The sequence below is a fragment of the Hippopotamus amphibius genome, chromosome 17 (genome assembly GCF_030028045.1).
Source record: "Hippopotamus amphibius kiboko isolate mHipAmp2 chromosome 17, mHipAmp2.hap2, whole genome shotgun sequence".
Classification (NCBI taxonomy): Eukaryota; Metazoa; Chordata; class Mammalia; order Artiodactyla; family Hippopotamidae; genus Hippopotamus; species Hippopotamus amphibius.
The window spans coordinates 52,685,162-52,706,529 of record NC_080202.1 but is presented as its reverse complement, the minus strand read 5'-3'; the positions used below and the strand labels follow the sequence as shown (position 1 = coordinate 52,706,529).

Sequence of the window (21,368 nt, the reverse complement as noted above, 5' to 3'; positions counted from 1 at the left end):
GATTACAGGGCTGTTCAGCCCAGGGTGACTAAGTGGGAGCGTTCTGTGGGTCTTAAATGCTTTCAGCTGGGTGTTTCTATAGTGCTGTCGCCATAGCACCCACTAAGCAAGGAGCAGGGGATGGTTGGGGGTGGGGGGAGGCAGGACGCCAGGAGACTGGCCGTGGTGCCCACCTGCGGCGGGGAGAGGCTCAGGCCATTTTCTGCGGCCTGTTGCTAAGTCATCAGGGCTGTAGGGTCAGGCATGTTCTGTTCTCTGCGTGTCCCAGAGAGCACAGCCACTCCTGCACATTTGGGGGTATCCCTGCCGGCAGGGGCCAGCGTGGCCTAGAGGCTGCGGGGGTGGGGCATCCTCCTCTCCCGCCCTTGCAAGGATGAAGTTCCTCACTTGGCCTGGATTTCTAGGATCTGGCCCGTGAAGTGGTGGCCTGTCTCCACAAGGAGGCGGCGTCCTGGGAAAGCAGGTCAGGAAGGCCGCCGTTGTTCCTCGACAGAAGTTTCCCGGTGGCTAGTGCTCTGCCCAGGCCAGGTGCTTGGTGTGGGGGCTTGGGAGGGAAGGGTCCGCTCTCCCAGTCCTCACGGCCCCCGCCTGGGCTGGCCACCCCGGCCGGTGTAGCTCGACATCTCTCCTGCTCCCTCCCAGGCAGGCATGGTCCCTGGGAAGACACGGGCTGGCTCCAGGAGCCCCCCAGTTCCCTGCCTGAGACCTGAGCCGCTCCTGGCCATTCTTGGGGCTCGTTTGAATAAATGGAAATCTTAAAAATAAACCACCACTCCCTCCCCTGGTACGGGAGGCTGCCAGGCAGCTAATGAGGCCAGCTCCCCGCACCAGCTCGTCCGGAGCTGGTTTCTCTCCCCTCCAGGGAGTGGGAGCATTGAGGTGAAAGACGTTACCGCAGCCTGAAAACCTAGAAACCGTTTGCAGGACAGACAGGGGCGCCGGGCCAGCACGAGGAGGAGCCGTCCTCAGCAGCGGGCTCAGGGTGGGTGGGCCCCGGGGGCCCACGTCCCCGTTTACGCTGCTGTCCTGGGGTAACTGCTCACGAAGGTGCCTTTTCCTCCCTGAAGTCCCCATTTAGGTGACAATGGGTAGCCTCCCTTGGGCCTTCCTGCACGAGTCTCCCTGCCAACTTCTCAGCGCCTTAGCCGCTCTCACCCAGGTGTGGGGTCTCCATGTGCCTGGCTCGCCCTGCATCCACTCCACCTCCCAGGCCTGGCCGGCGCTGGAGCAGCCCCCAGGGAGGGCGGGAAGTGGTGACCCCAGGGAAGGGCTGGCTGACTGGGGCTTTTCCTGGGGTTAAACCCCAAACTTCTCCTTCCAGAGTCTTGCAGAGACATTCTGAGGCTGCCCCTTAGAGGGGTCCCGGGACCCCAGCCAAGCTCCTGTGTGCACCCCTGTACATGGACAGGCCAAGAGATGCGTCTTTATGTGGGGCTGGTTGAAGCCTGCAAGGCCACACTGACATCCCACTGTCCCCTGAAGGGGGTAGGACAGCCATGGATCAGAGCGGGTGTGAGACGCTCCGGGAGATTTCAGTCTAACATTGGGTGTTGTTTAGGTGATGGGGCAGGGGCCGTGGGGGTGTGCATCAGGGTCCCCTTCACTGAGCGAGCCCTGCCCCTTCCAGGCCCTTCTGTCTAGGGGGTGTTCCCACCCCCAGGCCTCCTGTCCCGCACAGGGGCTTCAGGGCGATGAGCCAGTGCCCTCGGTGGGCACGTCTGAGGGGCCCTTCCTGCATAGCGTGGCCTTGCCCACCGTGCCTTCCGCAGGCCCCCAGCGGCACCTCACATCTGCAGACTCACTCCCCCGCTTCCTGGAGGAGCTGTGGTGCAGAGGAGGTTCTGCAGGAGCAGGGACTGGAGGCTCTGGGATGCGCACATGTTTCATAACCCAGGGAAGAGCACTTGGAGCTGCTCAGGCTGTTGGGGGAGGGCGGGAGGGGGTGGCAGTGGAAGCAGGGAGCAGGGCTGCCCTGGAGGCCTCTCCGCTTCTACACAGACGTTCTCAGGCACACATACCCCAGGGTGTGGCTGGCCCTGCGGCTGCTCAGGAGGGCCTTTAGGGATGGGATAGTGGGCTGACCCATTTAAACTTCCCTCCCAGGGCGAGGAGAGGGGGTGCAACGTTGCCCGCAGAGTGATCTGCAGGGGGGGGGGGAGGGGAGCAGGGTCCCAGTCCTGGTGAGGGCGCTGGGCAGGCCTTGCCCAGGGCAGTGTGCTCACGCTGGCAGAGCCTAGCACGCTGACAGCGCTGGGGACGGCCCACGCCTGGCAGGCGGGCCCTCGCCCTCCAGCTGAGCGCCGCTGCGAGGGCAGGGGAGGCGGCAGGAACAGCCTGCACTGCGCCCACCCAGCTCCGCACCGCCCACCCACGCTGAGTCAGAGCTGGCGGGGGAGGCCGCCCCCTCGTGGCCCGGGCCTGCCCCTGCTGGCGGATGGGGCTGGATTCGGCAAAGGCTGCTCCCGGCCAGCGCCAGCAGAGTGCAATCCCAGCTTGGGGCAGGGGCGTCTGTGCCCCTTGTGAAGCGTGGGGTGGGCACGGAAGGGAGAGAGAGGAGACAGGAAGGGGGCTGGCAGGGCCTCCCACACCCGGGAAGCGGTGCCCCTCAGACCCTAACGTGGAGGGGCCTGCAGGCCTCCTGGGGACAGCCGCCCCCAGTCTTGCCGGCACTTTGTGACTGAAACTTCCCAACCTGCAGAATCAGAGGATGTTCTGGTGTGCCCCAGCGTCAAGCAGGATCTCCTGCGTCTGCGTTCTCCGCCCACCCCCATGGGATCTGGGTGTGAATTAGTCATTCTCAAACACGCAGTGCTCGCTGAGCTTTCCTGGTCCACCAACCATTAAGGTGGCTTTTATGGTTGGAGTTGGGGTCTGAGGGAGGTGCCACACCGCCACCAGCCTCACCAAGCAGTCTGCCAGCATGGCCCCTACATGTGCGGCTGCCAGGGCACCAGGGGGCAGTGGCGCAGCAGGGCAGCCACATGGCCAAAGTGAGTCACACAACCAAGCCCCAAACCAGTGTGCCAGCGGGAGGTGTGCTCCCCCTCCGTGGGGCTGCCCAGAACTGGAGGTGATCAGGTGTCCCACCGCTGTCTCATCTGCCTCCTCTACCCCCTTTCCCACCCCCAGTACATTGACGCCATCGGCAACAAGCAGGGTGAGCTGGAGAGCTACGTGTCTGATGGCTACAAGACAGCCCTCACTGAGGAGAGGAGGAGGTTCTGCTTCCTGGTGGAGAAGCAGTGTGCCGTGGCCAAGAACTCTGCCGCCTACCACTCCAAGGTGGGTGCTCGCTCTGCGTGGGGCCGAGCCCTTGTTGGCAGAAATGACTGCTTCAGTGGGGAACACTGGGGGCGTGTCCAGCCTGGAGCTGTGGTGAAAGGACACTGTGCTGAACGTCCTGTGCGTTTCGGATTTCCCAAGGGGGAGAGTTCTGGAAGGAGAGTTACCAGGTCAAGGCTGCAGATGTTTTAAGACTCCTGTTAGAAGTTGCCGGGTGTTCTTTTGAGAGCTGTTACACCAACAGCCTACTGTGAGGGTCTCCTCCAGATATCGAGCTCCTTGGAAGGGGCTACAGTGCCAGGGACAGGTAGCTTCAATGGGGCCCCTGTTCTCCATAGTCCACAGGTAGGAGCTGGGGTGGGGTTAGAGCTGTCCACTGGAACATTCCAGAACATTCTGAGAGCTTAGGTGTGGTTAGGCAGCCAAGCCAACCAGGGAGGCCCTCGTTTGTGTCCTTTTTCCATAAAGGGATTTTGCAGGTCAGCAGCTCACACATATGCTTGATCTGACTCAGCTTCTGGTCCCCAGGCCGGGGCTGCCAAGGAGACAGATGCCCTCCCTCCGTGGAGAGGCTCCAGCCTGCCTGGGCCTGCCCAAGGGCCCGCTGCCACCACAGTTGCAAAGCAAAGGCAGTGATGGGATTTGTGTCCTTTGCATGGTCGGGGGTGGGGCCACCCCGCCAAATGGGGCTTTGAGGTTGTCAGGTCCTGTGCCTGGAGGGCTCGCGGGCAGCGGGGCGGTGCTTGTTGCAGCCCCAGTTCTTCGGCAGGGCCGCCACAGCGCCCACGCGGCTCCAGGCAAGCTGCAGCAGGCATGTGCGCCCTCTGGCGGCGGCTGGGCCCTGTGGCTGCTCAGGGAGAGCACGGGCCCGTCCGTGCCGGAAGTAGGGGAGGAAAGCCATCCTTTTGCAGGATGCCACCATCTCTGCCTCCTGGGGGAGGGGGAGTGGGGCTGTTCATACATATTCGAGACGTGACAGCTGACTTCCCGGGTTGCTGGATGCCAGCCCCTTGGTAGATTTAAGAGAGGCACAAGCCCCCGGGCTGGGGCACCAGGGCATGAAGGCAGGACCCTCCAGCCTGTTCCCAGCAGCAGGCTGCTGGCATTTCCCTGGTGCCTGGGTTCTGGCCCAATGGTAACAGGGCCATCGTCAGGATGGGAGCCCTGGACTGCAGTGCCGTGGGCTGTCCCTGTTGGTGCAGAGTCCCTGCTGACCCTCTTTCTCGCCACAAGCCCAGAAATAGTTGACTATTTCTCTCCATCAGAGACCAGATAGTAAATTTCTTCAGTTTTGGCCATTGCATAGGGAAGCGCATATTGCACAGGCCATTGCACAGGGAAGTGGCCACAGATGTGTAAACCAATGGATGTGGCTGTGTTCCAGTCAAACCTTGTTTACAGACAAGCAGCCATCCCTCGGGCAGTTATTGGTTGGCCCGCGGTCTAAACCAGCAGGCAGTGGAGGGGGCCGCGGCCTGCTCCGAAGGGCTGTTTGTCCAGCATCCTCCAGTTTTCCCATGTGGGCACCACCTCCCTGTCCCAGACACGGGTCAAAAGAAGTGGAAGAAGGACTTCCCTGGTGGCCCAGTGGTTAAGACACTGCATGTCTATTGCAGGGGGCGTGGGTTCGTTCCCTGTTTAGGGAACTAAGATCCTGCATGCCGTGCAGTGCAGCCAAAAAATAGGAAAAAAAGAAAAAGGAAAGAAAAATGAAGTGGGAAGATAGGTGAGGAGAAGCAGCGAGGGCTGAACAGACCCCTCCGAGGTACTGGAGACCATGATTGCCCCAAGCTGAGGGGGCAGCTCCACCCTGGGGGGTCCTGGGGTCTGCAGTGGAACATGGGCTGTATCACCGGCTGCAGGTAGGGTAGCCCACTTTGGCCAGAGGGCCAGGAGCGGGGAGGCCACAGCTGCACCCTAGGCCCTGAGCATGTCCATGCCATGGATGCAAGACACCTTAATGGGCTACAGGGGACCTCAGGCTGGTGTCTCGCTTCTGGCGTCACCCCCACCGTGGGACCCTGGTCAGGCCTGTGGCTTCCTCATCCCTTGTCAGGCCCTCGTGCTCTTCTGGCTGGCTGTGTGTCCTGGGCAGGCCCTGGTGCACGCTGGAGGGATGGCTGAGCTTGCGGGCCCCTGGGTGGGGCCCTGACTGCAACTGGGCCCTGGGCACCTCTGTCCCTTCCCCACAGTTCCCTCTCTGACCCTGCACGGCTTCCTGGCCCTCAAGTCTGCCTGAATGGTACTCTTCGTACTATCTTATGGTTTGCCCACAAAGGGCCTTCCTGTTCCGTGGCTGACTACGTGAGCACCTGTTCATTTTAGCTCTCTCAGGCTCCTGGGGAGGCTCTGCCCCGGTCAAGCCTTGGTTTGATCTCTCAACTACACGGCTCACTGCACCATACTGGTCCCTTTCCCCGGTCGGGGGTCAGGGACTTACACGTGGCTTGTCTGGCTGTAAGGCATCCCACCTGGCGAAGAGCAGCCCTAGTCAGGGGCGCCCCTCCCAGGGTGGGTGTGTCTCCTTAGGAGCCTCCTGGTGCCAGGCAGGAGCCAGGGGCTGCATCCGTGAGGTCAGCAGCAGGCCCTCCCCAGCCGTGCAGGGAGGTCCCCCCCGAGCAGTGCCTGGCTGCAGGAGCCTGTGGCCAATCCTCACTCCCACCCTGTTCGGCTTCTTCCACTTCAGGGCAAGGAGCTGCTGGCACAGAAGCTGCCGCTATGGCAGCAGGCCTGTGCCGACCCCAACAAGATTCCAGACCGCGCCGTGCAGCTGATGCAGCAGATGGCCAGCAGCAACGGCTCCATCCTCCCCAGCGGCCTGTCGGCCTCCAAGTCCAACCTGGTCATCTCAGACCCCATTCCGGGGGCCAAGCCCCTACCGGTGCCCCCCGAGCTGGCCCCGTTTGTGGGGGTAAGTCCTTGCTCTGGAAAGCTTTAGGGGTGTGGGGGTGATGGCCCCCCTTGGCACCAGTGGTTGGCATCCCACAGCAGCCAGGGCGCCCCTGCTGGGGGCGAGGGGTCCTCCATGCTGGCCTTGCCCACGCCAGGCCCTCCTGTCACACCGCGCCCGTGCCGCCTCTTCTCGACAGCGGCTGTCTGCCCAGGAGAACACACCCGTCATGAATGGCGTCTCGGGCCCAGACAATGAGGACTACAACCCCTGGGCTGATCGCAAGGCCGCCCAGCCCAAGTCCACGTCTCCTCCGCAGTCTCAGAGCAAGCTGAGCGACTCCTACTCCAACACGCTTCCCGTGCGCAAGAGCGTGGCCCCCAAGAACAGCTACGCCACCAGTAAGCGCTCTGCTGGGGCCCCGGACCTGCCTGCGCCCACAGTAGTCACGTCACACCTGAGGGGAGGCTGGGGAGGTCTGGAGGCTCGTGAGCGTGCATGCGCGTGTGTGTGTGTGTGTGCCATGCTCTGGGGACCCCTCTGAGATTCCCAGCCTGGACTGTTGGGCTTGGCCAGACTCCCCCATTGAGTGACTGTGATAGGGCAGGGTGCTGTCGGGACACCGGCAGTCAGCCAGTGACAGGAGCGGGCGGGTGATGCCGGGGAGGGCTTTGCTGACTGTGGCACAGTTTCCCCCCCTGCCTCCAGTCTGTCCGCCCTGGACAGCACTCTCCCTCCCGCTGCTCCACGGGCGACCTCGACCCGTGAGGGTCTCCTGATTAGCAGATGGGAAAGCTGAGGCTCAGGCCCAGAGAACTGTCCCAGCTGAGGCGTGGCAGGTCAGAGGCTGGATCCACACGCGCCCCAGCTCCCAGGTCCTCCCAGAGTCTGAGCCAAACAGCCCTGGAGGCCTGGCGATCGTGCGTCAGGTTGGAGTCCACCTCCAGGCCCGCCTGGGGCCTCCGAGCACCTCGCCTCCGGGCAGCTGAGCTGATGGGAGGGTGAGTGTTCCCTTCCTGGCTCAGGGCAGAGCTCCCCCTCACACCCACCCTGTCGTCCCGGCAGCCGAGAACAAGACCCTGCCTCGCTCAAGTTCCATGGCAGCCGGCCTGGAGCGCAATGGCCGCATGCGGGTGAAGGCCATTTTCTCCCACGCGGCCGGTGACAACAGCACCCTGCTGAGCTTCAAGGAGGGCGACCTCATCACCCTGTTGGTGCCCGAGGCCCGTGACGGTTGGCACTATGGCGAGAGTGAGAAAACCAAGATGTAAGTCCTGTGTGGGCGGCAGGGACGTCCACCTCCTGACCTGGGCCCCAGACGTCCTGGCTCTGGGCTCTGGGTCCTCCTTTAAACTGATTATCCAGGTCCCGCGTTTCCATTGGGAAGGACAGGCGTAGCTGAGGGCCCCTACCATACCTCACTTCCACGTCCCTTGACTTAGCCTGGCACCCCACGTGCGCGTGTGGTCTCCCAGTCAGCAGAGGCCAGCCTTCCAACCCAAAGCCTTTCTGTGCACGTGAGCAGCCGTCGTGCTGGGGTTCTAGAAGTGGCCTTGAGTCAGGCCACGCCTTCACGGCTTTATTTAACACCTGATGTCAAGAGGCTGTGCCAGCGTCTGGTTCTTGCTCAGCCAGGGGCTGCCCAGGTCAGGGGCTGTCCCTTCCCACTGCCGCCGCCGCCACCGTTGTCTGCATGTGTCTGTTGGTGGATGAGAGACCCCTGCCCTGGGGCAGAATCAGCAGCCTGCCTTAGACGGGGAGGGAGAGGCTGGGCTGAGCTTGTCTCTGGCCTCCTGGTAGCTGCCACCCTGAGTAGGGAGCTCTAAGGAGAGCAGGGACACTGGTGGCACACATTACCGAACACCATGCCTGCCCGCCTCCCTCCAGGCGGCCTCTCATGTTGGTGCTGTGGCTCTCCGTGACCACGTGGGACTGAGGCCCTGCCCAGCTGGGTTGCGTGGCAGGAAATCAGTCCTGCTTGTCGAAGAAATAAGAGCCCTGATTGGGTCCTGGCACCTCCCCCCACCCCCAGCCTTGCTCCCATCCAGGGCAGAGCAGTTCAGAGCTGAATGTACACCCTGCGTGGAGGCAGGGGTCTCCTGGTCTCCCTGGAGTGTGCACGTGTCCCTTTCTCAGACGGGTACAGCCAGGCCAGGGAATCGGTGGGACTTGGGGCCAGATGGCCGTCAGCCCTCATGCCAGAACGCAGAGGCCCTGGTGCACTCTGATGGGGTCTCCTCTTTCAGGCGGGGCTGGTTTCCCTTCTCCTATACCCGGGTCCTGGACAGCGACGGCGGGGACCGGTTGCACATGAGGTGAGCATGCCGCCGGGCAGGTGGCCTGTAGCCCTGGGGAGGGGGTGCAGGGGTGTGGAGGTACTCTTGAGAGGAACGTCTGAGAGCCCCACAGGGTTGCTGCCAGTTCTGTGGAGCAGGGTGCGGCTCCCCTCCCCCAGCACGCCCCACACCCACGCCCCCACTCCTGGTGGGGGCGGGCCCACCGGGACAGCGTGACTGCGCCCCAGGCCACGCAGACCGGCCTCTGGTTCCATCCTCTTTGCGGGGCCAAGCCAGGTGGGGGGCGGGCAGAGCCCGAGCTGAGCCTACGCCGTGTCCCCGCAGCCTGCAGCAGGGCAAGAGCAGCAGCACAGGCAACCTCCTGGACAAGGACGACCTGGCCCTCCCGCCCCCCGACTACGGCACATCTTCCCGGGCCTTCCCCACCCAGACGGCCGGCACTTTCAAGCAGAGGCCCTACAGCGTGGCCGTGCCCGCCTTCTCCCAGGTGTGTGTGGGGCCGCGGCAGGAGCTGTTGGTGGGTGGGCTCGGCCACAGCTCTAACCTGGCACCTCCACTGGAAGGCTGGGTGCTCGGGGGTTTGGGCCTGGCATCCGCGCCCTTTGTGTGGCCACCTCAGGGGACACGGCTGAGCGTCCTCTGTGGTCTTGGGGCTCTAGAGAAGGCACAGCAGCTCTCTGCCTGCCCTTCCCTCAGGCTGGGGCACTGCTGGCCTCGAGACCGCTCTGGATGCCACATCTCGGGAGGAGCCCCTTCCCGGAGAGCCGTTGGGCTCCTGCCATCATGGGTCTGAGTGCAGACCAGTGCCTGCCACTCGGGGCCTGGGACGTGGCTGGAACCTTCTTGTTAGCATGTTTTGGGGGCCCTTAGGAGGCAGGACCAGGCATGCGTGGTCAGGCCCCCTGGCACCAGGTGGCCGGAGGCAGGAGGTGGAGGCTTGGGTCCCCCGTGGCTCCTCCAGTGCGCGTGGTGGTCTTGAGGTCAAGGTGGGGCTGGGGCATGCGTGTGGACGGTGCTGCGCAGCTCTTCGGGGGAAGCTCGTGGGGTGGAGGGGCCAGGCTTCCAGGACGTTCGTCTGCAGTGGCTGCGTGCTGGGCAGGGGCCAGCAGCTTTGTTCCGGGGCTGGTCTCCAGGGCCAGGCCTCACTCTGTTTGGAGGTCGGGGGGCCCAGGCAGGGAGGAGGAGAAGAGAACTCACGTTTTTCTAGGATTTAGGTAGCCAGGGAGTTGACCCAGCAGCTGGGGGTTCACATGTTGACCGTGTGAGGTCAGAAGTGGGTGAAGGAGGGAAGGGTTCTGGGTACGTGGTGGCTGACTCACCATGTCCGGCTGTCCCTGTCCAGCGGCTGTCCCATCCTCACCCACGTCTCCCTCCTGTGAGGAGGGCTTAGCTGGCACTCGCTGTGTGAGGTGTCGTGAGTGGAGGGGGCTGTTTTCAGGGAGTTGATGGTTTAGAGTGAACACATGATTTGAGACAATTTAAGTGGTGAGAGGGACAAGGCTGGGGTGGTGTGGCCAGGCCCTTGGATGGAACTTTTGGAGAAGGTGAGGCTGGGACCGATGGCCAGGGCAAGCAGCAGGGAGGGAGAAGCTGATCCCGCCTTCGGGGAGGCGTAGCGCCTCGAGGGTCACAGGGCCAGGCTGCTGAGCAGTGAGACACTCCAGTCCCTTCCAGCCCTACCCAGGCCTCCTGGCACAGCTGGTCAGGCCTGGAGGGGTCTGACCACTGCTTGCTGCTCTTGCTTCCTGGTCTCTGGATTTGGCTTTGATGCTGAGAGAGCTGAGGAGGGTGCCCCCAATACCTCTCGATGGCCCTGGGGCAGCGGATTCTTCGGGGCCAGGAAGCTGCAGTTGGGGTGTGGGAGCTTAGGGGGACCCACAGCCCAGGAGCCAGTTCAGGGTTTGCATGAGGCAGGCCTGCGGGTGACCATCTGGTGCAGCCGCCCTCCCCACACCAGCCTCTGCCAGCCTGGCTTCTCCACCCGGCCCCCCACCCCCCACCATCAGTAGTTTCAGACTCTGGGTTCCCCAGGAAGCCCTCACCTGCCAGGGGTTCCTGCCACATGACCTGCAGGGCCTCAGGGCCGCAGGGACCATGTGTGGAAGGTGGTCATCAGGTGACCTGTCTTGCATGTGCCGCGAGTGTGAGCTCACGCTCAGCTGCTGGCCAGATAAGGAGGCCTCCCTGTGAGTTTGGGAGGTCACTGCGCTGTGGGGGAGGGGCCCTTCGCGTCCTCGGCTGCAGGCAGCCCCACACACCCGAGGGTCGGGAGCGGTCACTGCAGTGCAGACCTTGCCTCACCCCCTGGGCCTGCAGCCTGACCTGTTTCTTCCTTTCCTCCCCAGGGTCTAGATGATTACGGGGCGCGGGCCGTGAGCAGGTAAGGGGTTTTCAGACTCATCTTTGGGAGTTGTGGGCGGTGGGGGGCTGTCCCACCAGAGGCTGGGGTGCGGTGGCGCCCCTCCCAGGCCTGCTCTGTTGGGGCCTGGCTGGAGACCGTGGTGTCTCCACTGTGAGTCAGTGAGGGGGGCCCGGGGAGCCTGTTTGCTGTCCTTCACCCCGCTGTGCCCTCCCACGGTGCGCCCTGTCCCCTGCCCAGGGTCCCCAGATATCGCCGAGTCTGGATATCGAGATGTCCCCTCCTGGAGCTGCCTTCATGCTCCCCTTGTGGGTGGGTGGGAGCTAGGCCTGGCCCTGTGCCCAGGCTGGAGCCAGGGACCCACTGCAGCCACTGCCAGGGCTCCCCTTCTTTCCCGGTGGGGCCCCTGGGCTGCCACAGCCACAGTATGACGCCCTTGCCTGGTGGTTTTGTGGCCCTGCTCTTTGCCGGTGTCCAGACCCGCCTGTCCATTCTCGTCCAGCAGGCGGGCCCACCCCTGGGCTCGTCTCCCCAGAACGAGCCCAGGCCGGCGCAGGTGGCTCAGGGCTGCTGCCTCCTGGGCCCCTGACCTGGGCTCGGCCTTTGTCCTGGCTCTGGGGTCTCCTGTGCGCACTCCCCCAGGGCTGGGTGGCCGGCCGAGCGGCTGGGAGGGCGGCTGCAGGGAGATGTGCGGCCCGGCAGCTGTCCTGTGCTTTGTTTCACAGCGGCAGCGGCACGCTGGTGTCCACAGTGTGAGGACGCTGACCCCGGGCAGCTGCTGCTCAGAAGCGCTCCTGCCGCCCCCCGTCCCCCAGTCTGTCTGGTCTCCATCGGTTTCCTCCTCAGCTCGCGTTGGTTTCTTCCTGGGTTGGTTTTCTTTCCCACCTGCCCCCTCCCCGCCTTTTGGTTGGTGACCCCAGACTCTGTGATTCCCCAGGGTCCATGGTGCTGCCCCATATCCGCTCCCCGTGTTTACACGCCCCACCCCGTGTGTCAGGACCTGCAGCCAGGCAGCGCGGGTGGGGCGTCCTCGCCGCTGCTCCCCATCCGCCGTGTTCATAACGCGCTGTCCCTCTTTGAAGGCTCACAGTGAGCCAGGTCTAAAACATTTGAAGAGAAAGAAAAATCTTTAAAAACAAACAAACAAAAAAAACACAAAAAGATGAAAAACAGGAAAAGGACTTTTTTTTCCTGAAAAACAAAAACAGATATGCATGGACTCCGGTGTACGTACTGTTATCTCTGCATCTGACCCCCCAGCGCACACTGGCAGCTGTGTCGGGAGAGGGTGGGTGCTGGGGGCTCCAAGAGGCTCGTGGCCCCCAGGGGCACCCTTCCAGGCCGCACCCAGAGAGGGGCTCGGGCTGAGCCGGGGGGCCTCCTGAGGAAGCTAGCCGCTCCTGTGAGGGAGGCCGCAGCCCCCGGCCCCGCCCGTCCGCCAGGCTGGGCTTCTGATGGCCTTCTTGTCCCGACGCCGTTGGACGATGTACAGACCAGAGTGCGGCGCCAGCCTGGGGGCGCCATGACCGTGACTGCACAGTGCACTGGCGGGGAGGGGGCCCGGCCGCACTCGGACATTCCAAAGACCTCCAGAGACCACCCCCAACCCCACGTGTTCTGGAAATCATTTCTTTAACCAGCCTGTGAAGGAGTGAGGGCGGCTCTGGGCATTACGCCCCCATGCCTGCCGTTGGGGAGCAGGCAGTCCCTGCCCCATCCTCCCTTAAACGCTCTCGTCTCTGTGTGTCTTGGTGACTTCAGAAACAGACACGCTGGACTGAGTGGCTACTGGTGTTGCCTCTGTACACCTTGAATCTGGGAAGTGAGTGAGGGCACAGCCACTCCGCCCTTCCCACCACGGGAGCCCCCCCGAAGCTGCGGACGTTCCTTTTTCTGATGTGATTTAGCAAAAACCCTCCCGCCCCCTCCCGTGGACTAGGACGTGACTGGTAGCGTTTGTGAGAGAAGCAGCTCAAGACGCAGACAGACCCTGTTTTATAATTAAGGAAAAAACAAAGCCAGAACATGGACCTTTGTAAAAAGAACCTTCTATGTTGGTGTTCTAATTTTGCTAAAAGATCTCAAATCCAGGGGATTCCATGCTCAATGGATGAATGTAGAAACAAAACCGCAAAACTTGTATGAAGATGTAAAGTGCTGAAAATATTTTTCCTGTTTCCTTTCCTCTTTTTTTTTTTTTTTAAATCTGAATTGTGCCCTGTACTGCAGTTGTTTGAATAAAAGTTTTATTTATTGCATCAAGTTGGGTGTGGTGCCTCCTTCCAGTGCCCCCGCGTGCATCTGGGCCATGTGCAGAGCCTGGCCACCTTGCCAACAGAATAACCAAGGTGCAGACAGCTCCGGCCCACACTGCTCTCCCTGGGGGCACCTGGGGAGGTCCCCACCCCAGGTGAGAGGAGAGCCGCGTGGGCCTGATCCGGGGACGCCCTGCCTGAGCCGACCTGCTCCTTGGTGCCCCCTCCCTGCAGACGCCTCCCGAGACTGGCGAGCCAGCTCTCCCCTGTGGCTGGTGGCACGTGCTCCTGGCAGCGTGCACTCGCTGCCAGGCGTCCCCCCGTCCTCCATCCGGCTTGTGTCTCCTCAGTGTCCTCAGACCTCATTCCCACCTCCTCTGCCTGCACCAACCAAGCCTTGTGTTTCCTTACAGTGCCGATGTGGAAGTGGCCAGATTTTGAGCGGCCCCTGACTAGAGTTAGTAAGTTGCCCTGGTTTTCTTGTGCTGGTCAGCCCGTGTTCCCAGCAGCTCCGGAGATCCTCTGACCTTCGCTGGAGCGGGGTCCGAGGGTCTGCTGAGCCTGCCTCTGCTCTCGGCTCCAGGCCCTTGCTTCCCTTAGACCTCTCCTTGGGCTCTCGGATTTCCTCTCTCTGGAAACTTGCGGGTCTGGCCTGGCCCTCTGCTGGGTTTCCTGCTGCCTCTGCTGGGTGCTTTGGCCGCAATCGGGGTGAAGCCTGGTGATCAGCTGCGAGGCCAGCTTTGGGCTCCTTTGGCTGAGTGCCCCTCAGACTGGTCCCTGGGCGTGGGTCTGAGCCCGGCCTGGCTGGCTGCTGGGCTGGTGAGTACCGCAGCCCCTAGAGGGCTAGGGAGACTCGGATGGGTCTGGGGATGGTGCCATGGCCTGTGCGCAGGGGAGAGCCACAGGCATGCGGGAGCAGGAGCACACACCTGCCCTGCAGGGGACAAGCAGATACGGTAGTTCTGCTGCCCACTTGGCCTGGGCTCACCTCCTCTCTGCCCTGACATGGTTCCAGGGGGCTACACCAGGCTTTCCAGATAGGCCCCGGTGGCCTCCTCCAACTCCCACCTGGTGATAGTCCCTTCAAGCAAGTGCCAACGGCAGGGGATGGGGGGGTTCCTGTGCCTGGGTCAGGGGGGCACTGCTGCCTGATCACTAAGAAGTCCGCCACATGAAGCTGGTGTATGGGCCCTTTACAAAGATGGTGGTCCCTTCACCCCCTTGGGTGTCAGGGCGATGCTGTCCTCCCTGTGGGCAGCCGGGCCACTCCAGCAGGTCCAGGACTCTCTCTCCCTATTGCTGCCTTTCTCGTGTGTGTGGGCAGTGGAAGCATGGAGTCCTAACCACGGGACCTCCAGAGTTACATGTACTTTATGTATTGGAAAACTGCTCTCTGAGTATCTGGAAAACTCTGGAGACAAGTGCTCCTGAAATTGGGGGATGGGGGGGATGACTTTGACCCTGGCTCAGCAGTGGGTGACCTGGGCCACCACCCTCGCCTGCCTCTGTTCCTCCTCTTCTGAGATGCTCTGAGACACCTGCATCTCCCGCCCCTAGCCGAGCAGAACCCACACCTCTGCTGCCCTCGTGGTCCCTCTGAGCTGGTGGGGCCCAGCTGATCTCACCCACTGGGGGTATTGGAAAGGGATGAAGGCTCAGGGAGGCTGGTGCAGACTCTGCCTGGAACCCCATCCCTGGGTGTAGGGCAGAGCCCCAGGGGCACGGTGGGTGGGGGTGCACTCCGCCCTGGGAGTGTGCAGCACGGTGGCCTCAGGGCCTGCCTGTCCTGATGGTTCTACCAGGGGCAGGGGTGTCACAAGCCACCTCTGGTTGGTGAGGGACTCTGTTCAGCTTTGCCCAAGCTCACAACCCTGGGAGGGAGGCTGGGAAGGAGGACAACTCAAGTCCAGAAGGGCGGACGTTCTGAAGTTGTGGAAGACACGTTTTAAGAGGAAGATGTTTGGGAGAACGTTGAAATCTATGCTGTAACTGCTCTTCACTCCTTTTCTGCTCTGGAGTCACCACAGGACACGAGCTGCGCTTCATGCTGACCGGGCTGTTCTCAGACCACTCCCTTTCTTATTCAGGAAGTGGATTCAGAGATAACCGAAGGCGATTCCCCCAAATCCGCAGTGACAAACGTTTCGTGAGCCTGGACCCGAACATTGCTCGGCTGCAGGGGTCCCACCTCGTCAGGCTGTGGGGGTCTGCGGAGGACTGGGCGGTGGGGACAGCCCTCCGGGCGAGCGGCCTGCCTCATGCCTGCCTTCACCACACTCGAGACTCCAGGCCTGCCACCTGCTGCGAATGCAAATCCATCCTCTATAAAAGCTACCGGCTGTCTGCGAGTCCCTGCTCAGGAGGGGGACAGAGGCCAGCCCCTGGTCCTCTGCCAGAGTGCCTGGTGGCCCTGCCTGGGGGAGGAACCCCGGTGTCCTGACAGCTCTGACCCTTGTACACTCCGGCGTCTCCCACTTGGGTCAAGAAGAGTTTGTCTGGGTGGTCTGCTGTCAATTGGCCCCGGCGTCCGCCCCCGGCAGTGACAGATGTCAGCAGGACAGGAGGATCGGTAGTGGCCTTAGGTCCAAATCTTGTCCTGTTTTGTCATCCCAGTGTTGACCCCAGCCTCCTTCCTGGGGTCACACAGGTGCCCTCCCCGGGGTAGCTTGTCAGTCTGTTCTTTCACAGAGCATTCCAGAAGGTGGTGGGCACCCAAGGGGGCCTTGCCCCTCACTCTGGTGTGGAAGGGTGGGAGTGTCCCACCCAGGGGTCTCTGGCCGGGGCTGTGGGCGGGAGTTGCTCTGGAGGCTGGGAGTGACTGTAGCCACCGCCTGCTTCCTCGGAACCTGCAGTGTGGATGGCACGTGCTCCCACGGTCACACTTTTGGGGCAGGCGAGGAGGACAGTGTGGGTCAGAGGCCAGACACTCTCTTGGGGAAGATCTTCCTAGTCCAGGAGACAACGTGGGTTTGCCACCAACCCGGTTTTTTTTTTTTTCTTTTAGTTGATTTATAGCATTGTGTTAATTTCTGCCATAGAGCAAAGTGATTCAGTTATACATATATATACGTTCTCATATTCTTTTCTGTTACAGTTTATCACAGGATACTGAATAGAATTCCCTGTGCTATACGATAGGACCTTGTTTATCCAACCCATAAATAATTGTTTGCATCTGCTAATCCCAAACTCCCAAGCCATCTCTCCCCTACCCCTCCTCCTCCTTGGCAACCACAAGTCTTTTCTCTATGTCTGTGAGTCTGTTTCTGTTTTGTAGATAAGTTCATTTGTATCATTTTTTTTTTTAGCTTCTATGTATAAGTGGTATCATATATTTGTCTTTCTCTTTAAGAGATTTAATTTAGTATGATAATCTCTATTCATGTTGCTGCAAATGGTATTATTCCATTTTTTATGCCTGAGTAATATTCCGTTGTATATATACCACATCTTTATCCATTCATGTCAGTGAACATTTAGGTTGTTTCCATGTCCTGGCTATTGTGAACAGTGCTGCTATGAACATTGGGGTGCATGCATCTTTTTGAATTATAGTTTTGTCTGGACATAAGCCCAGGAGTGGGACTGCTGGATCATATGGCAACTCTATTTTAGTTTTTTGAGGAACCTCCATACTGTTCTCCATAGTGGCTGCACCAACTTACATTTCCCCCAACAGTGAGGGAGTGTTCCCTTTTCTCCACACCCTCTCCAGCACTTGTTATCTGTAGACTTCTTAAGGGTGGCCATTCTCACTGGTGTGAGGTGGTGCCTCGTTGTAGTTGGCATTTGCATTCCTCTAATAATTAGCCATGTTGAGCATCTTTTCACATGCTCGTTGGCCATCTGTATGTCTTCTTTGGAGAAATGTGTTTAGGTCTTCTGCCCATTTTTCAGTTGGGTGGTTTGGTATTTTTGTTGAGATGTATGAGCTGTTCGTATATTTTAGAGACTTAAGCCCTCGTCAGTCGTATCATTTGCAAATATTTTCTCCCAGTTTGTAGGTTGTCTTTGTGTTTGTTTATGGATTCCTTTGCTGTACAAAAGCTTGTAAGTTTGATTTGGTCCCATTTGCTTATTTTTGCTTTTATTTCGATTGCCTTGGGAGACTGACCTTGGTATGATTTATGTCAGAGAATGTTTTGCCTATGTTTTCTTCTAGGAGTTTTATGGCGTCGTGTCATATTTATCTTTAAGCCATTTTGAGTTTATTTGTATGGTGTGAGAGTGTGTTCTAACGCCATTGCTTTACATGTGGCTGGTCACCGACCCTTTGATAAGAATGTAGGTGCGTCGGGACACACTCAGCCGGCGCCCCCTTTTGCCCCTGGCTCTGTTAGCACAGGCACCGTCCTCCCTTCTCTGGGTCCCTGACTCTGGACGGACACACCTGCCCTGTTACTAGCCCTACAAGACCTCCTCCCGTGATCCTGGCTGTGGACAGGCAAAGGCAGGAGCCCTCCTCTAGGACCAGAGTCCAGTCGAGGCGGCAGTGCCCGCGGCTGCTCTGCACCCTCCGTCCCGGGGCAGATGACGCCAGTCACAGCGGAACCTCTGATTCAGAACCTCCAGGCTGGCCCTGCTCAGGGCCAGTGAGGCCGAAGCACAGACCCAAGCCAGGGAGGCCAGAGGCCGGGTGAGGGAGCCCCAGGCTCCGTGGGCTGGAAGGGCCTTTCATTGGGTGCAGACGCTCCAAGGCAGGGGCGGGACCCATGCAGCTGCTGCCAGCTCTCAGGCAGCATCTTGGAGACGCGGAAGCCTCACGTTGCTTCGTCAGCCTCCTCTCACTAGTTCACCCTTTAAAGGACTGAGTCCAAAGTACCTCAGTGTTTCAGAAAATGCCAGGTCCTCAGGCAAACACAGGGGTGCCCACCCCACATGCCATCTTCCTGGGCACCTGGACGGAGTGCCCACCCAGCTCCCGTGGACGCCCAGCCACGCCAGAGCCCACTCCTGCCCCAGGTAATGGCTCCTATTCGTGCTGAGCCCTCTGTGTCCCACGTGCCATCTGTGCTGTCACCCCTGGGACTGCCTGACATCCCCTGGCCTGTGGCCTGCTCTCCTGTGTCACCCCTGCCCAGGCGGGTCCTCTAACCCACCGGGGAGCCCGAGGAGGAGAGGCCTCTGTGAGCATGGAGCCAGGTGCCGGCCCCACCCTGCGCTCATCTCGTTCCGCCTCAGCCCCTTGTCTGGCGTATCCATCTGTCCGCCAACCGTGGCCTCAGCACCCTGGGGCAGGCGCAGCTCCTCTCCATGGCGGCACTCAGCCCCTCCACAGGGGCTGCAGGTGGCCACCCCTGCTGGCCCCGCCGCCACCAGCGTGCCTGCGCCTCGTGTCTGTCATGTCGGCGTGGGGCAGGCCACCCTCTAGGCCCCCGGGATGCATGGGCCGGGCTTGTGCGCTCTGCTGAGCTGTGTCTCTGTGTGTCTACAACCGTGTCCTTGCAGACGGGCTCTGCTGCTGTTCCTGGGCAGGTGGTGGAGGGATGCTGGGCCTTGGGGGGCAGTGCACGAAGCTCAGATATGGCTCTTGTGGGGCTGCCTCGGGTCGCAGAGAAAGGACCAGGGCAGTTGTGGAGGGTGCAGAGGGGCCCCGTCACATCCACCAAACCTGCCCTGCGAGGGTTGATGGTTCGGGGGGTGGGGTTGAGCAGAGGGTGCTGCGTTGGGGCTCAGCTGGCCTTGCAGGCGGCGCTCCTTCCTGGCTCTCCCCAGGGGCCTCTGCTGCCCACCGGCTCTGAACGTGGAGGCGGTCGCAGGGCAACACGCAGCACCTCTCCCAAAGACCACTAAAACTGCTCTTCTCTCCTCTCCTCAGGAATCCCTTCACCAGCGTCCAGCTGAAGCCGACGGTGACCAATGACAGGTCTGCCCCGCTCCTCAGCTGATGGCCACGTCTGCACCCACTGCCCACGGGGTCCCTCCTCCCCGACCCTGATCTGTAACCTATTTTGTTACAGTCTGCTTGCTCCCCATTTAGAGAATTCTCTCCTCCCAAACCCTTCTGCCCCCACCTCAACCTGGCCTGGGCTGGACCCCAGCTGTTCTTAGAGGGTCAGGAGGTGGCACCTGGGCCGAGGAGAGTGAGGGGGGCTGGCCCTTGGAGCTGGGACTGGCCTCCTGGGCCGTGGGGCCACCTTCTGGATCAGGCACGCCTGTCGTGTGGGCGAGGGAACTTCGGGGGGGTGCAGGGAAGGCCATACCATCAGCTTATAGCTATAAGGAGAACCTCTGTCTGGTCAATAATGAGGCCACCCACCTGTGCGTGCCTGCAGGCAGCACGCGGGGAGGCGAGGGCCTGCCACGCTTCCTTGGAAGGCAGATTTAGTAGGAGCACTTAACTTCCTGGCAGACCCCCGAGTGGGGCTCTGCTGGGCCTCCCCACTCCCGCTGGCGGTTTGGGGGCCTCTCTGCCCCTGCGCCCTGCCCACACCCTAATGCCCATCCAGAACTGGCCCCCAGCTCTCCTCCCTTTCCCCAGGGAGGGTGGTTGGTGGTATGGCCTGGGTCCCTGAGCTGTGTGTCACTGAAGGGGTCCTGCCCCAGGATTCCTGGGTGGGCCCCCCCCCCCCCCCCCCCCCCCACCCCGCGCCTTGATGCCCTGGCTGCTTCTGTATTTCAGCTGAAATACAAGATGTTAGAAACTTTATCAGATCCACGCTATTTGACATTTGAGGCTGAAATACAGCCCCGCTAACCATGTTGGTGACTGCAGTCCTTACCTCCAGAGACGTTCCAGGCAGCGTTCGCTTGCTTCTCCCAGACCCTCCAAGGAGGGGCTCTGGAGCCCCCTGCGGCCTGCCCATACCCCAGAACACAGAGCAGAGGGGGCGGGGGCCCAGGAGCCGCTCCCCTTGTGGAAGCTGGAGGCAGCCGGGGGGGGGGGGGGGCAAGGCAGGGCTGTAGGGCAGATGTTTGGGGTGGGGGTGCACAGAAGCCCCAACGCCTCACAGCCAGCCTCGCTCCCAGCTGCCCCACCTGAGGGACAGTGGTGACCCTGGAAAGGCAGGGGGAAGAGCTTCCCAGAGAGGTCTCCTCCTCCTCCTCACCTAGGCAGGGCCAGCTTCCAGGCCAGGAAGTGAGGGCTTCCTCTGTCCCCCTGCCCTGCTCTGGGAAGACACCCCAATCCCGGCACACTGGGGGCCCAAGATTACTGTTTCCCTTTACCAAGGTGTGCCAAGGACAGGGGGAAAGGGGTGGCCTCCCTCCTGCGCCCCCTCAGTGGGCAGAAGGGACTACAGGGACCCCCACCCCACCCCAGCACGGCCCATGTCCCCTTCTGCCCAGGGCTTTATCTGCAGACTCCAAAAGAAAACACGCTTAGCATGAAGGCTTTTTTCTTTAGCTTTGATTTCTCTTAAAAAACAGACAAAAAATGAACAAGAAGATCATTGTACCAGCATCCTAAGCCTCAAACTAATAAACAAAAAAACAAACCCAAAATAAGTCCCAACCCACACCCCAAAAGCAACAATAAACTTTACGTCTCTTTGGCAACAATAACTTAAAAGCATCCCTTTTCCATTTGCTCTGACAACAGCGGTTACAAAAATACTCCCTGTGCTGCCCTATCCCACCCTCCCTCCCAGCTCCACCCCTTCCCACTGTCCCCCCTGTGGTAGGAACCCCGACACTGACCATGGGGTGAAGCACCCACTTTCCTTTGGCAGCTGGGCGGGCTGGGCACTACCTTGCAGAGGGGAGCCGCAGGCACCTCTAGACCAGGACTGTGTCGGCAGGACTGTGACCTGAAAGCCCCCCATCTTTCAGGTTGCCCACCTCAGCCACCTCACTGGACTCCAGTGGGACCCAGGCAGGAGCCAGTCCAGCCCCTGCAGGGAGGGAGAGCTTACAGTCTAGCTGATTCAGTGAAGGGGAAACAGCCACAAACTCGGAGCAGGGACACGTGAGCCCAGTGTCCTCTTCTTGCACTGAGCAAACCCTGAACTGGCAGAATGGGTGAAGGGGGCAGGGAGAGGCCGTCCCAGCGGGCCTGTGCCTGCCCTCTCACTTGGGGTGAGGACACAGCAGCCTGCAATACACCACAGGAACCCGTGGGCAGGGTGTGCGAAAGCCCCTGGCCTCAGAGGCCAAGCAGTCTGACAGCGGGGGCCAGGCGGGGAGGGGGCAGCTGCAGGGCGGGGGGGGGGGGGGGGCGGCCCAGGGACTAGCAGCAAACCCAAGTGTCGAGGGCAAATCCTGCCCCCAGGGCAGCACAGGGCTGGCGTGCACAGATGCTCCACCATCCAGGGCCAGAGGGGGGCCTTTCATCCCGCCCTGCTCCT

At 61.1% G+C, this 21,368-nt stretch overlaps 1 protein-coding gene across 10 annotated transcripts in view; it reads left to right on the top strand.

Moving 5' to 3' along the window:
- The window catches only part of BAIAP2 (BAR/IMD domain containing adaptor protein 2), a 71,763-nt gene extending 50,618 nt beyond the window's left edge, over nt 1-21,145 (top strand). For 3 of the 10 annotated variants that reach the window (XM_057714138.1, XM_057714133.1, XM_057714141.1), the window contains exons 7-14: nt 3,130-3,282; nt 5,969-6,193; nt 6,372-6,573; nt 7,238-7,439; nt 8,419-8,487; nt 8,794-8,956; nt 10,815-10,849; nt 18,902-21,120. In XM_057714138.1, the coding sequence (XP_057570121.1) occupies nt 3,130-3,282; nt 5,969-6,193; nt 6,372-6,573; nt 7,238-7,439; nt 8,419-8,487; nt 8,794-8,956; nt 10,815-10,849; nt 18,902-18,971 (1,119 nt within the window). In that variant the 3' untranslated portion in view covers nt 18,972-21,120. Of the gene's footprint in view, nt 1-3,129; nt 3,283-5,968; nt 6,194-6,371; nt 6,574-7,237; nt 7,440-8,418; nt 8,488-8,793; nt 8,957-10,814; nt 10,850-11,553; nt 13,374-13,496; nt 13,545-15,101; nt 15,120-15,170 lie in introns of those variants that run through there. The other 7 variants (XM_057714140.1, XM_057714134.1, XM_057714135.1 and 4 more) reach the window with 6 other exon arrangements.
- The last annotated feature ends 223 nt before the right edge of the window (nt 21,146-21,368 follow it).